The following is a 16,591-nucleotide window of genomic DNA, read 5'->3' as shown; positions in this document are numbered from 1 at the left end:
TGCTTTGATGCTCTTTTCCATTTCCTTTGCCATGAGCTCTTTTGCATGCCATGGGCTCATGTATCCTTTCACTGTGCGCATACTGGCATGAATGAGCAATGCTCCTGTTTAGGTTACTCTGGGGATAGCAGCTCTGAGATTGAAGAACTGCGCTTATTGGCCTTAAATGAGCCTTACTCTTTGTCTTTCTGAACGTATTTGCAGTCCTCAGAACTCCTTTTTTCTTCTCTGGCAAATCAGATCCTTGATAAAGGCCTAATCTGCCCTTTGCATTAGAGAAACCGCTGCAACCGCAAGTTTACTATCTGTGTTCTTTCTTTTATCCTCATTCTAATTTGTTCTTTTTCATGCCTCAGAGGACCGGGCTATTCTTTCTGTGCTCATACAGTGGGTAAAATAATAGAAGTCTGCTGTTACTCTAGACACTTCAATGACTACATCTAACCACATTTTGAACTACAATTTTCACTACTAGCAAATTAGCAGACAGGTAATTTGCACAACAGCTGAATTGTTTGCCAGCACAAATGATGACGTTTCATTGTATTCCTTCTGCAAAAAAACATTACTGGATTGCCCCTGTTCTCATGAGGTCCCTGGTTGTTGCTGCTGCTCATTCCTATGTAGCCTGACAGACACATATCTCAGCGTGACTGCCCCTTTGAGTACTCATCTGCAAGTCAAAAGACAGGAAACTCACGGACTCTCGGTCAGTGACCACGCAAGGCATCCATGGAAGAACAGGGGTTAGGCATTAAAAGGCTCATCTCAGTACTAGGTGAGGAAGAGCTGTCTTTTGGGACAGGATGAGAGGAGGAGGATGCTGAAGCAGAAGAGGTAGTGAGTGGGTGTCGGAGGTGTGGGAAAAGAGGAATAGCAATTAAGTTATCTCCAGAGAAGGTAGAAACTGTGCTCTTCCCAACCTTACTTGGGGAACAGAAACTGCTGGTCTGGGACAGATGATTTGTTCTGCTCTTCTTTTTTCTTGAAGGCTGCTTGCTACTCCAGTAGGCAAGCCTAACTATTGGTTTTCTCAGCTTTCTGTGGGGGAAAGAGAGTAAAATACTCCCTTCCTTCAGGACTCTAATTAAGACTGAAAATAGAAAGTCCATAAAGCTCCAGGGTGGTACATTTTGCACTACAGCCAGTAAAAGAAAGCTGCATATACTCTTCTGTGAAAAGTTGGTAAAAATATCCTTCTGTCAAAATGTGCTTTCCCATAGCACATTCAGTCTTGTGATCCTCTGGCTATGTTTTCTCTGCCATATCAGTGAAATAATTTTCTCAGATTCTTGAACTCTGTCTAAACGTCTTGAAAAGATGGGCTGATGATATTTGGGACTTACTAATCATTCCTTGTATTATGTCTAGGCAGACACTTCACCTAGTGAAATGTCACTAGGTACAGAGACTTCATGGAGTGGAATGGTTACATTTTCCTGTAGTATTATTATATATGAGTATAGTTATTCTTGTATGACTGTTTTATTTTCCCTCAAACCATTGGACATCAGTACAGTTTGGTTGTAGACCAGATTGCGTTTAGATAGTATATCTATAGGAGCAATAATGCCAGATCTTGATAAACCAGATGGACTTTTTTCCAAATTTGTTATTTCCATCTGTCTCTCCCCCTTACAGTCCACCAAGATCTCTTGGGAAAGTCGAAGTGAATTTGATTCAATCATTTTATGGTTTGTGAAAAACTACAAAAATATTTTTGTTTGACCTCAAAATGTCCAAATTTTAGCATCTCGGATTTACCATATGTCTCCTCCTCCTGGACGTTTCCTTGTTATCTTAGATTTGGAAAACGTTTGTTTTTGCAATTTGATTCACTGTGATTTTAATAAGGCTCTGAATTGCTCCAGATAATATTGTTTGGTGGTTTTTGTGGTTTTGTTTTGGTTTTTACAGTATATATATATACAGTATCAAGGAGAGCATTTATGAGAGGATACCATGGCAGAATATGGCAGTGACTTCCACCCAATATACCAAAATAGCCTTTTATATGTTTACCTATGTTCTATGTAGAGAGAAACATGTGGAACTTTGCATGTTCATAGCCACTCAGAGGTGGCTGTTAGGTCATGTCAGGAGTCTTATCGATACAGAAGCTAAGTATGCAAGGCCACATGGCTCTTCTCTTGCCTAAGCAAGCGTTCTGTCACCAAAATTAAGAAAACCAGCAGAACAGAAGGCAAACATTCTTCTGCTCCCATCCTTGACAAAGCCAGTCTGCCTGGGCCAAGGGGTTAATCAGGTGTCTAGTTTTGCATGAAATCTGGTAATTATGCTTCCACACGACACCTGCTTTCCAACCTGGGATGTTCATCAGTTTGTTGCTGAAATAGTTGCCTTCCAAATAACTTTGTAGGCCCAGCAAAATTAGTAGCCTGAGACTATTGTCAAACTCATAGAAGAGAAGAATGTTCCTCATACCTACACATTGCCAAATATTTTCAACTGGAAATTTTTTGCACAGTTTATTGAGGCTTTTCAATGTAATTGAGGGGAATTTGTGGGGGGCAGACGCTCCTGTTTTACAGATGGGTAAGCATAGTTACTGCCTTAGGGACACATCATAAGTATTTTGAATATCCTTTTTAATGAAAAATATTCCTATTTGTTTTCTCCCAGCACTGCCAAGAGATGATACCCATCCTGTGCTTGCAAAACATGATACTATAACACTGTTTGTTTTTTCCACAGTTTCAGTTTGTCACTGGTGCCTTGTCACAGTGATGCTTTCTAAATGCTGATGAACCTGCTTTTGTTGATCTGCACTGACATGCTCCAGTGGTGATTAGGACCGTGGTAGATAACTTCCTCACTAATAATTGTGTTAAAATGGCAGTGAGAAACATTGCAAATACCAGTGAGAGAGAAAAGTGTGTTCCAGTTGTGCTTTGTACATTCATGCATGTGCCTTCCTTGCAGCCCAGGAAAAAGCCTGCAGGTTTTCCTGCAGGTTTTCCTGCAGTGAGGACATATACGTAGAGGATGCACTGACACAAGGCACCGACTTCACACAGGAAAAGCTGGCTGTCATACAAACAATTGTGAAGGCACAGAACTGCAGAAATAAGTGACACTGGCAGAACTGGTGACTATTTCTGCAGCAGATCAAAGATCTATTACTGCTTAGGCTGCTGACAGGCCCTCAGAGATTTTAGTTCCCAGAGTTACTAGTGGCCACATGGGACACACAGAACCAAATATGCCCAATATGTTGATGAATTCAGTTAAAAGCTACTCAACAGACACAATCTTAATTATATCTCCTTTAACAAGAGTGGTGCTAAAGTTACAAAGTGAAAGCACAGGGTTTTACTACTGTAAAGAATCACAGCAATCCTGTAGCCACAACCACACCCCCCCCCCCAAAAAAAAAAAAAAAACTTAAAAGCTGTTGTGATAGATGGAACTATTTGATACATCCATTTAAAGAAATACAATCTCAGGGACACCCTGAGATCACGCAGGGCCCTCAATTGTGTTGATTATGGTCAGTAATGAAAGTCAGTAAGGGAAAAAGTTTGAAAGAAAATAAGAACATTGCTTATTTTTAAGAGAAACAACATTCCCTGATCCAATTTGTTAAACAATCCCACAATCAGGGGAGGTCTAGGGAAGGAAATTAGTGTCTTCCCAAGATCCAACAGCAACTGTGTGTTCTGTGTGGCAGCATCTCACCTTACTGAAATCTAGGTATCTGCTGGGACATCCTGCACTTGGCTGAGGACAATTGGGTAGGATATTTAAAACCTTTCAGACATGGCTTAAACTACTCATGCGATTTGAAGCTGCCATAAAAGTTTCTTTAGTGGTACCAACCAGGCTCTTTGATACCCCATCCCATGGTTCCTCCTTAACAGCCAAAATGGGAGCATACCTTTACCCTCTCGGTGGTCCTGAGTGTCAATAGCATGGAGGAGCGAGGCCACAGGATTTTTGCTGGTTGGCTTTGGCAGACAAAGGGAGAAAAGGCACAGTGTCTCCCAGGGAGCTTGGCTTCTTTGTCACTGTAGCTGTAGCTATTGGTTTATTTGTGACTAGCAAACTTGGCCTAGAAATAACCTCTATTCTCGCTTATATTCACTCAAAAGCAAGTCTTTGTCAATGTCTGTCTCAGGAAGCTGCACTGCAATTCCATTAGACAGCATTCACAATGCTACCATGCCTTGTGAGGAAGACAGCTGAATCACACAGTTCTGCTAAGACCTGCTTTTTAGTTCTCTCAACCCTTCAGCTCATCTTCCTTTATGAAAACCCTCACGCAAATATAGAAATGTACATATTTTTCTTGCAGTGGAAACTCCTAATGAGACAGATCCAAAGGGCATGATTAACATGAAGTAATAATGTCCCTAGGAGATAGGGAAGCTCAGATACAGCTTCTGCCTTGCAGAACTTCAGCATTTTAATTGCCTTGTGATGGCTAGAGTGCTACAACACCCAGACTTTGAATTAATCCAGCTGGTGGACTGGGCTGTCAGATATGCTAAAATCTATTTGCTCTTTCTTATCTGTAGGTGCTACTCTTTCATTTGGGATGTATCTTTAAACACACTTGGTCTAGGAATTCCCAGTCTGCTTGTGGAAGGTTACATAGTACTGATGTTTAGACAAGAAACTTATCCTGCATGAACTGATCACATTAATGTTGTATTTCCTCATACCACATCTGCATTTAGGTCTCAAAGCCTGGTTTCCTGAGAAGACAGATAGGAATTTATGATAATTTTTCTTTTTTCTGTGGCAAAGAAAAATTTTACTGTGGACTAAGAATGCTGGATGTCAGAAATTAGATACACATCAGAAAGGGTTAATTCTAGCTGCCTATACGTTGTACCAGCTGATATTACCTCTATAGAGTCATATTTTTAGCAATTGAGCTATCATCTATGAATTCTTTGATGTGCTTTGCTCCCTATTTTTATAACATTCACAGTATAAAATTTGGCATGACTTTCTTTCTGTATTTCCTTTTTTATAATGCAAGTTTTCTGTTCTTAGGTCTGTATAAGGTTGTGGCAGATAAGACTCCATATGCCAGCATTGAAGAAATTGCCAGAAAAGTCTCTATTGGGACAACAAGGTTTGGCCATCCTTCTTTCTACAGCACTGAGGATATAAAATTGGAAAATTTCACTATCAAACATGATGAGCAGATCACCTTCAACTCAGTGGGAGAGGTCCATGGAATGATGGCTGTGAACTGTGTCGTGGTCAGAAATAACCATTCTCATTCCTTTACTTTGCCCTTTTCACAAGAAGGAGAATTCTATGAGTGTGAAGATGACCAGATGTACACCCTAAAAGAGATTGCAGAATGGAAAATGCCTAAGGGTAGAAACCGGATTGTTAAACTTTCCAATACTTTACATACGTGGGACTCCTCTAGTCCACTTCCTGAGAATTTTGATGGCTGTTTGATTCTCATGCCTGTCTATGAAGTGCAGGCAGTAATGAAATGTAAGTAGGAATTAAAATCAGTGTTCTGTTAAACTTGGTGTAGCAAAGTACAAAAGTACCCTTAAATACACAACATTTTCTTAAAATAGCCATGAAAGATTCAATTTGTAAGAAATTCCTTTTCCATATTTGCCACTAATGTTCATTTCAAGAGGAAGAAAGATAAAAATAATATTTTGTTTAGTATTTCTTTTTCATCTGCTAGCTCAGATTATTACCTTGCATTTCTTTCTGTTGCCATTTTGTTGATCACTACAATTAAATCCTCACTGAAAATATATTGCATAGTAAAAAGATTGAGCTTAGGAATTCTGTTCAGTTCCCAGATTGTCTTTTTTTGTGTCTTAGACGTTGGCCATGGAGAAGCCACTTGATCATTTATGGCTATATCTAGAAGGTAGAAAAAGAAAAGGAAAAAAACCACTTGCAATACACTTAATTACCATTTAATTTTCAGAATGAGGATGTCAGAGAAAGGAAAATCATATTATTTTATTCTGTCACAGAAACAAATATCAACTGAATATAAACACAAAAAACTCATGGACAATTTCTGAAACCTGTGGGTTTGAGGAAATGGAAAGATTAGAAAACCAGTATCTTTAAAAGGTTGTGCTCTGAGTTTTTATTGTAAAAAACTCCAAAATGACACTAGTTGTTCTAGTTGTTCCACCAAAACCTAAGCTTTTGGGAAGGTTTTGCTGCTTGTTGCATTTACTAGAAGCAAACCAATGAGCTCCGTATAAATTGAATCTTTACATAAGTATGACATTCATGAGGATATTAAGCAAGAAATCTTTTCACAATTGAGCATTTCTCTGTTGAGTTATGTAAGCAAATGGACAAAAGAGAAAGAAATAAAAGCAGGCAGAGACTGTTAACACAATATACCACAGTCATTATATGCTTATCATAAGACATTCAGCTGTGCTTGCTATGTGATTTAATGTGTGAGTTTGGAAAATATAACTTCACAAGATAAAGTAACTGTAATGTAAAAGTAAAATGTAAAAGTAGCATTTGCTGTAACTCTAGCTAGATTCAGGGATCTAGTTCATCTCCTGAAGCTCAATTAACTCAGGTTTATTGGTATATCCTCTTAGATATATGTGCAGAATCAATAGGAATTTAATGCCCCTGAAAACCTTCAGAAGATTCAGAAATATTTGGTATTCACTTGTCTTCCAGTCAGTTAGTCCAGTAAGGATTGTATTTGTTGTTTTTATTTTAAGTTCCATGGTGTTCTCAACATTTGAGAAGCATTGCATATGTCCTAAATAACTATTTAATACAAACTTGAAAAGTAGGCTTCATGGTACATGAATAACTACTTTCTTGTGGACCATGAAGAATGGATTTTCACCATTTTTAGGAGAACTATAAATAGACACAAGATAAAGTGTGAGAATTACAATCCACTGTAAAAAAAAAAAAAAAAGATTCCTGATAACTGGGATAACTGATTACACTTTCACAGGCTGTGAGCAGGAATCCTCTATACGTCTCATTATTAATAATGAACAAGTTATGTGTGCAGAACTCTCACAAATGCTTATAGAAAGTTTCATTTTCACCAGTCATTTTCCTTTGTTGTCTTTCCCTTGTGGTGCTTAGGATCTTTATCACCTCAAGGTGTCCATGTGACAAAAGCAGAGTTGGAACAAACAGATCATGGATCACTGTCATAGAACTCTGTCATGTAAAATAAATCCGATACCAACTTTTCAGTATAAAATATTGGTATGTCCTGCTACAAGGAAGTGTGAATCCAGAATGTAGTATCCCTTTGTGTAGGTCTATGCAGAATCAATCATATTGAAGAGAGTCATGAAATATTATCTGCTTGTTAAATTTTATTGCCTTGGTCAGTGATCTGTGGTGTCACTGACTTGGAGCCAAATTCTTAAACAAGCCTTAATTACATAGTCAGGTTTGTTCTTGGAAGTTTTGCATTCAAAATTTTGAAAGTTCAGTTGTGGTAAAAGAGCTGTTGTTCCCTGTCAGATTGTTAAATTCACTGACTCAGTTCTGATAGTGAATAAAACCAGGTGATGCAGAAAAAGATGCAAGAGTTCCAGAGAGGAACATAATATTAAAATGTCTTAATTCATAATAATAACTTACTCTTAGTTATGCAAAGATTTTGCCATTTTGTTAAGTGATAATTTTTCCTAATAATTACAGAAGGTTTAATTATTCTTATAAATATCAAAATACCTTTTTTTCTCCCAGTCTGGCTATAGCAGCAACATGTTGTTAATGGATCCAAATGCTATTTATTTATTAAAAATGTTTCCCCACTCATTTCTTTAGAGAAACTCTAAACCACCATGAAGTAAAAGAATAAAAATACAGCTTGCACCCAAGAGTTTGAGAAGATAAACAACTGATTAAACTTGGAGGTGTTGTGGGGGAAATAGTGACCTAGCCTTTTCTTTTTCTTAAACTTTGTGTTCACTTGCACACCTTATTGTCTCTCTTCATTTGTGTGGTCTCATGCATATCTGATAACCATATCTCTCAAATTACAACAATTAGACTTTGGCTGGCCCAGTTAATAGTGCACATTTACACATGGACATGCATGCCTCAGGGAAGGTACTTTTAGAATCTGGCCAACAGGATGTGTATTTTATTTCATTGTCAGTTTGAAAACAAGACTTAAAATATTTCTTTTTCTTTTCAGTTCGAAAGGACATAATTCATATTCTCTCAGATCTGGATGTTGAGGTCAAGGATGTAACAGACCACTATGATATTAGCTCTTTCCTTCAGCCACTTTCTTTGGAAGATATATTTGAGAGAACAAGCAAAGAATTTCCTATGGTTGCTGAGATAATGGAAGGGCCTTCAGGAAACCAAAAACCTTATAACTTATTGTCTACAGGGAAAGAAATTGTCATCTACAAAAAGTACCAGGCAGCAAGAGTCCTAGCCTCTGAGATGAGAAGTGATTCCTCCAAAGGGCATTATTTAATCCCTATGAGCTACAAAGGGAAGTTCAAGAGAAGACCTCGGGAATTTCCAACTGCCTATGACTTAGGGATAGTGAGAAATGAAAAAGAACATCTTCATGTTGTAGCAACTAAAGCCTTTACTTCCCCTCATAAAGAGCTTTTTTCTGTTTCAGTTGGAGATCAATTTCTAGTTCAACAATGTCAGACTAGTGAAGTTCTGTATGAGGGAAGAAAGAAACTCATAGATGTTTTAGCTTGTGAGCAAATACTAAGTGATTCATATAAAAAAGTGCTCCTCCCTATGTACATGGAAGGTGGCTTTGTGGAAGTGATTCACGACAAGAAACAGTACCACCTCTCTGAGATTTGCAAAGAATTCCATTTGCCTTTTAATGTCAAAGTGTCTGTGAGGGACCTTTCCATCGAGAAAGATGTCTTGGCTGCCGCGCCTGGGCTGCAGTTTGAAGAAGAAATCACAGACTCTTATTTACTGATCAGTAGTGCCAGCAGTCCGGTGGAGAGCTGGGAGATCCCCGTGTATCGCTTAAACATGTTGGTCCATTTGCTCAGCAAAGGTGTCCAGACAGTTGCACCGCCTGTGACTAGGACAACAGTGGAAGAGGTCAGTGAAGAGGAATACTATATGTTGAGAAGATATGAAAACCTAACCCTTCGTCCACCACCCAGGCCTCCCAAAAAGCCAACAACAGCACCACCACCTACTTTAGCAGTGCCAAAGCAAGGTGCGTCTGATGTACTACAGGCTCCAAAGGTGAGTATCCCATCTTGTCTTTGAATGCCTTACAACCGCAGGTCATGTTCTGTGGGTTTAAAATCTTCATTTCATTGTTGTATCCTTATGCCATGTACACAGATGGCTCTCAGCTCCCTGTAATGGGCAAATTAGCAATTATAGACAGGAATGGCTAAAATCTCCAGTGTGTGTTAATTGATCCATGAAAAACAACGGAACCATGCCGACTCACAGCAGAAATCTTGGCTGTATAATTTTGCATGGATAATCCTTTACTGAGCCATTGTAAAGGTGAAGGGAGGGATTTGCAGTGCCTGTATTTAAATCTTTATTAAGGGGAAGCATATGTTTTCATGATGTAAAGATAATTTTGCTCAGCTGGAAATTGAGGAATTAAGTTCACAGAGAGACAGGTTGTATTGAAATTTTTGAATTCATTGTTTTGTACTCACCCAAGTGGGAAATAGGTTTGGAATTAAAAATATATATAAAAAAAAAACAAACAAACAAAAAAACAAACCAACAAGCAAAAAGCAGTTCTTTTAGAATAGAAGTTGATGTTAAAAAAGAAGTTTCCCTTCTAGGACAATTTTCTTCATGTTTAACTAAGACAATGCATGTGTTCATTAATCTTTGTGCTGGGTCTGGCTGAGGTGAAGTTCAGTTTCTTCACATCAGTCTGTAAAGTATTTTTTTTATTTTTTATTTAATCTGGATTGATAACACACCAATCTTTTGGCTGTTTTGCAGCTATGCACCCATAGCATCAAGGCCTTCCTGATTTCCTAGGCTTCCCCAAGGAAGTTCACTGGAGTTGGGCAAGAGGCTGGTAGAGGACATGGATGGGGGAGCTGACCCCAGCTGACCAAAGGGATATTCCATGACACATTATACTGTGTTCAGCAATAAAAACTGAAGGAGTGATTTGCCTAGGAAGGCAACCATAACTCAGAGACTGGTCAGACAGCAGTCTGCTTGTGGGAGGTGGTGAGGGACTGCCTTTGCATCACTGTTTTGGGGTTTTTTTTCCCCCCCTCTTTCCTTCATTTATAAAGCTGTCGTTATCTGAACCCACAAGTTTTCCTACTCTCTCCTGATGAGATCATCATCCTGATGTAAGGGTGGACTAAGCGCCGTGTGTTGCAATTGCTATGCTTTTAATACAATGTAACTCATGTTATTATATTTTGGGGGATTCAGAGGGAGCTCTTTTTTTTGTGTGTTGGTATGAAAGGGAAGTTGAATTGTGGCCTCTGAAAGGGCAGTGTCTGTGAGTACCTCTCTTTGCCTGCTGAAGGTGTTCCATCTCTCATTCCTCAATTCCAAGACCACATGCAGGTCCGAAGCTCCACATAGAAACTGGGAGATGGTTACAACAGTCTATAGGAGAATAGAATGGATAAGGTGGCTCCCTAAGATAAGGGTACTGGCAAAAAAAGATGTGTCATTTTCTCCTGCCTTTACTACAGACATGTCTTTTCTTCTAATTTCTGCAATGAGCACTGAGCAGCTTAAATAAGACATCCTGTTCTGCAAGGAAGGATGCATGAGAAACTTGTCCATGGAGCTCATGGGCAGGCAATCACCCTGGTACTGGCCAGGGGTAAAGAAATGGGGGAAAATTCCCTGAAGCTGTGCTTCTGGTCAATCTGTACCCTTGTCAGGAGGATTCAAACCTCCTGCAGTTACTAATGGCTATGTGTGCAGAAAAGCAGGTGAATGCAGACTCCTGATCAGGCTCATGCAGAAGATAATATTTTCCTAAAGTGAGAAGAGAGCGGTAAGGATAGAGGAGAGATGAGCTGAGGTTCTTTTGCACATTCATGAGTGAGAGCAACCTTAGACTGCAGATGTCCAGACAAAGGAGATAATTTAAACACTGTTTCAGAAGACCCTTTTTAATTTTTTGAGGGGCAGGTGCCGGTTATAAATAAATAATAAACTGCAGTCAGAATGCTTGGAGTTATGCATATTGTAAATCTCCTCCCCTGGGAAGGTGAAACAAGTAGGGATCCTTTATTCACTAGATTAAGCTTCCTGAGCTGTAACATACTGTGTTTAAAGTCACACAGTTTGCATTATCTTTTCTATCCTGAGCACCACGAGTCCTCTGAGAAGACGTGGATGGTAGCAGCTAGGCTCTGCCTTGGCCCCTCTGCAGTGCTAGGGGACATTGTGTTTTCTTTCTAAATGTATCAGGAATGTCTGAAGGTTCAGAAAGTCAGAAACTGTACCAAACTGATAAATAGCCATCTTTGCATATTTTGTGACTATGCATAGACTTATTTGCATAAATAACAGATGAGCGTCCTAATGAGCTGAACTTAAGCCTGACAAGGTGGCAGCCTGGGATAAGCTTTAGTGCTGCATGAGTTGCCACGCTCCTCCTGCAGGCAGCTCCCTGCCTGGTGCTTGGGGAGTTCTGGCTGCTTGCTGGAGAGTGGGGAATGGTTTCCTTGCACATCAGTTGGGAAGCTCTGCCTGTTTTGGAGCTCCAGGATAAAATGCTGCTGCTGCATGGGTCCACAGAAGACTAAGATCTGCCTGGTTTTTGCCAGTACCTGAGGATTTTCTGCAAGCATGGGTCACCTTTAGCTACAGCTTGTGCTTTGATCGCCTCAGCTTGCAGCAAGGCTGTGAGGGCAGAGAGGCTCCAGCTGTCTCTTCCTGCTGTTCTCTGACCTTGGTAAGGAAACTCTAGGCCCAAGAGCAGGGCTGCATGCTTCACTGCATAGTTTTGGTCATGTGAGTCACTGGATTGTATGAGATTGGCATCCAGTGTGGACTGGAACCTCAGATGAGTGTGAAAACTGCCTCTGCTTCTGTGCAAGGTGCAATGCTGCAGAGACAGGGATGTCTGCACAGTTCAGCAAAGTCCAGAGACAGCTGATGAATTCTCAAACATGACGCAGCTGCATTAACTAAGCACTCTGCCTAGTCTCTTCACAGGGCTAATTAAGTTGGCTCAGCTCCTGCTGATACAGCTTTCACTTCCAGAACCTGGGATCTGTCCTCCCCCTCCAGAGAACTGCATAGATCTTCCCTTTCCCTCTCATACGAAATATTTTGTTTCTGAAACATCCAGACCACATATGTTTGCAATTTTCTATTACTTGCTAATTGAATTAAAAAAGACAAACCCCAAGAAAATGCATGTAAACTAAACAAATTTTAAAAAATAGCTTGTATTGAATGATGACAATAATATACTTTATACAGCAGATATCTATCTGATATTACTAGCCTATAGCAGGTATTTATCCAATAGCGAATACCTCCACCCACAAGCACCCCCAGCTGAGGACAGGAATGACATAACAATTTGTACCCTTTGTCTCATGGTAAAATATATTATAAAATTCACCTGAAATCTACATTCTCTTTGCTAGAATCATTGGAATTAATTTTAGAGGGGGTTTTAACTGGCATGTAGAATTAAATGGTCATTCAATTCCTGGTTTGTGAGCTTATCTAGAAAGTGAGAATGACCCAATAAAACCCTAGAAGTTAATGCTACTGATTTGGCAATGGAGCATCTCACCCTCTTGCCAAGTGGTTCCTGGAGAGAAGTTCCTGTGGGAGTACTCAGTCAGTACTCAGTCAGAATTCACTTTCTAGAAATGAAAATTCATATAAAGGGAACAACCCAGATGTCTCTGTTTTTTCCACGTTTTAGAAACATCACTGCAAATATGACAACCCAAATTTTCACTTAATAACTTCCTTGAAAATAATTTTCTAAAATTTCCTTTTTCACCTGCTCGGAAACCTACTCTTTCCTCTCCTTCAAGAGGATTCAAGCAACAAGAGTTTTCTAGCATTCTTTTCAGTTCAAGCAGTAAATATCCTACACATTTAGAAGGTGTTAATCTGTGTCCCTCCATGCTTTTGTATTAAATTGAAACAAAGGGTCCACACCAAATATTTCTAAATGCAATCTTAATCAATTCATGGAAAGCCACAATTTAGCCTTGGACTCCTAAAACCATAAGGGCACTGCTTAAGGGACAAAAAAGGCAGTATTTCACCCCTGATAAGGAGTAAGAGAGGTTAGCTCCATCCAATGCTATTATCAATGTTCTGTTTAGTCATGTATCTAACCTGAGCAACAGTAGAATCAGTAAAATATCCACCACCTGGATTGCTACTAAATAACTTTATGAATGTGGGACTGGAAAAGTCAGACACAAGCAGTAATCTGCTCATCTCTGGCAAGAAAGCTGAGAGAATTCCAGCCAAGGAAACTGGAATTTAATAAAATAGGAGCATCAAGGCATGATAGTTAATCGTCATTTTGTGCTAAGGTCCATTATCCTTTCAAAAGTCATTACAGTGCTAAGATACCGAGAACTTTCTTGCTTTCTTGCTTTTTATTTCAAAATTAAAATGAAAGAAAAATTATCACTTCCATCTGGCTTTGCAGTTCTACAAACTGAGCTATCAAAATCTGCTATTAACACATTTATCGCATCTGTCTTCACAGCAAAATGAAGACTTATCTGGAATTAAGTTGATAAGACATAAGCTGCATTTCTCAGCAAATGAGTTTTCCTGTAGTGTCTCCTTTCCTTCCTCATAAGTATTTCTTTTCTGCTTCCAGAACATTTTTCACACTTTTGGCTCCTTTATAGAATAGATTTAACACAAATATTTCTGCTGTGTAGCAAGAAACTAACCTTCCTAAACAAAAGCATACTAGAAAATGCACACTAGACAGCCAGGAAAGAATAGGAATTATTATACAGACTTCAGGAATTAACAGTCTTTTGGCTCTAGAAATGAGGAAGAAAAAAGAGGTTCATTAGTGGTTGCGGAAATGTGCACATACAAACATAAGGAGAAGGGTTTCTCTCTGACAGGTGAGGCATTGTGGTTGCTGATGCTGCACCTGTGCTTCCTTTTCCTCTCTTTTTTCCTGTCCCCACAGAAGAGGATGTTTCCCAGTCCCTGGAATCTCACCTTCCACCCTCTCTTTCCCCCTCCTTCCCCACATCTTACCTATTGTTTCTCCCTGTCATTTTCCAGTTGCTTTATAAATAACATGTGAAAGCTGGATGTGCAGCTCTACAAATTGGGGACCACCCCATACTGCCATGGTGGCCAATTTCCTAAAGTGTCTCAAAATCCTGTCCCCACCACAGCCTCACCTGGTGAATCGGGCCCCGGTTGCCTCCAAGTCCTTGTGCTGCAGCTTCTCACTTCTCCAAGAACCACATCCACACTGTGGCTCCTTTCCCTCGTGAAACCCACCCTGTGAAAGACGTGCCTGATTTCCCCCAGACCCATGTGTTTGGGTTCCCCCATGCTACACTTTTCATGTGCACTTCACCCCACCCCTAGCCTATAAGATATTGGCTCCCCAGTCCCCTGTACTGCTTTCAACAGGCTTCCTTTTCCTGTTCCTCGCTTCTTCCCAACACGTCAGCTCTTCTTGCTCTGCTCTCACGCAGTGAGCTGAAGCCAAGGTCACAGGCATAAAGGAGTGGGAGCTGCAGGCACGTCTCAGGTTACACACAGGCTTTTGTTGCCTTCCCCAGCAGCATGTATTCCAAACCTCAGCACAGGGTCGTCTCCTGCTAGGATCTTAGGGGAAAGCAGCGTGTAGGTGCTGACAAGCGTCAAGCACTTTGATTTTCTTGTTGGTTGGACAATCCAAGCTGAAGGATTTTATATTGATGCAGAGATCCTTGTAGTTGTGTTTGGATCAGGGGGCCTGTGACCATTTTCTGGAAAGCCTATCCACATCCTTATACTATGCTGGGCTGAAGTCTACACCTGTGCCATCCCACTTCACCTTCTGGGGTTTTCTGCAGAAGAACCCAAGCATTGCTGGCTGGAGACCAGGACTGCTGGTACCTTATGGACTCTGAATGAACCAACTGAAAGGGATTAGAGGAGCTGGAAACCTTAAAGCCCAAGCTAATGAAGGACTGGAGTTTTCCTAATATTCTCAGTACTCTCTTTTCCTTTTAAAAAATACTAAAAGGTTAAAATTTCCACAAAGAATCGTCAAGTCTGCAGTAGGCACTTACTGTGGTTTGATGTTAGTCTCAAATCCTAAATACAGTGGGGATAATATCAGTGTGCCTGCCAAAAAGACAGACAGTACATAATTGCCTGAAGAAACAGCAGGGCAATGTGAGGTGTAAGTCTCATTGCAGAAAGGCATTAGTGATACAGGAAATGCTGATATAGTACATGGAATTAAGGAAGGTACAGATGAACATTTGGATATGCTGACTGATGAAAATGCCAACTGGTTAAAAGCAAATTGCTTAATTTAGAGCTAAAAATGAATTACTTGGAGAACAAAGAGAAAAGAAATATAAAAATAAAGAGGATGCCCAGAAGAAATAAAAAATTGAACCACATGAAAATATGGAACCCTTGATAAGAAGGGAAATCCTGAACAGAGTGTGTGAGCCAAAAGCCATTGGTGTCAGTAAGGAAAGAACTGGCCGGCACTTTTTTTTTTCCTGTCTCACAGAAAGCACGTAACATAATAAAACACACAGCATAAAAAATCATATAATTATGTATGATTCTGAAGCAAGATTAAAAAAAGTAGAAAAATAAATCTAAAATTCAAGGAATCACTGCAGCAGAATAACTCTACAAAAATAGAATTTGGGGAGTGGGGGCACAAAAATGTCTTTTTTTTCAACTAGGGTTCCAAGAAGCCTGACTTCACACAAAGCTGATCTGCAGGCTGCATTTTTCTGTTTGTCCTTCTCCTCACAGCAAGAAAATTGGAAAATTAAGTTTGTGGATAGCTAGCTGTTGATGCATTAGCTGTTGTGGACTGTGTTTTGGACTTCTGGAAATCACTAAAGAATTTTCCAGTTTAAAATAGTCAGAGATAATCTAAAGCCCAGCAAATTTCCAGCAGGAAGCACAGTCCCTGTACTCCTGCAATGCCTGTCTGCAGCGGTGGCAGTGACCAGGGTGGCAGCTCCCCAGGATGCCACAGAACCAGCTGCCAGGGCTCTGGGCAGCTCCCAGGCTCTCTGACTCCATCCCTGCTCAAGCACCTTCAGGAACTGTTCTGGGCTCTGAAGGCCAGCTGGCCTGGGGTGGCTGTGTCCCTGCTAGCAACCCTTTGGAATCCTTATTTGTGGGAATGAGCCTTGGGGTGCTCTAACCACCAGATTCTGGGAACTGTGTGGAAAGAGATAGTTGGTACAGGCTGAAATGAAGTCCAGTGATGTTTTCCAGGCACTATGTAATCAACTAGTGTTGATAGAGCCACTGCTAAAAAAATATGGGGAAAAAAAAAAAAGAAAAAGAAGGAACTTCACTAAAGTCACTTAAGTGTTGTATGTGGTCAGTGTAAGGGACAGCACTGTCATTGCCCATTCACATTATGCATTCTTTCATGAAATTCAAGATTTGGCAGTAT

General features: G+C 40.1%; 1 protein-coding gene across 5 annotated transcripts in view; it reads left to right on the top strand.

Annotated features, from left to right (window-relative positions):
- Positions 1–16,591, top strand: part of THEMIS (thymocyte selection associated) — an 83,200-nt gene that overhangs the window by 16,886 nt on the left and 49,723 nt on the right. For all 5 annotated transcript variants that reach the window (XR_005256363.1, XR_005256364.1, XM_038132318.1 and 2 more), the window contains 2 exons: positions 5,023–5,481; positions 8,168–9,210. Coding sequence is in view for 3 of the 5 variants with exons in the window: in XM_038132318.1 (XP_037988246.1) it covers positions 5,023–5,481; positions 8,168–9,210 (1,502 nt within the window). In the remaining 2 variants the exon portion in view is untranslated. The remainder of the gene's footprint in view (positions 1–5,022; positions 5,482–8,167; positions 9,211–16,591) is intronic.

This window comes from Motacilla alba, chromosome 3, assembly GCF_015832195.1.
Source record: "Motacilla alba alba isolate MOTALB_02 chromosome 3, Motacilla_alba_V1.0_pri, whole genome shotgun sequence".
Classification (NCBI taxonomy): domain Eukaryota; kingdom Metazoa; phylum Chordata; class Aves; order Passeriformes; family Motacillidae; genus Motacilla; species Motacilla alba.
Note: the sequence above shows the minus strand (reverse complement) of the source record. Positions and strands in the feature narration are given on the sequence as shown.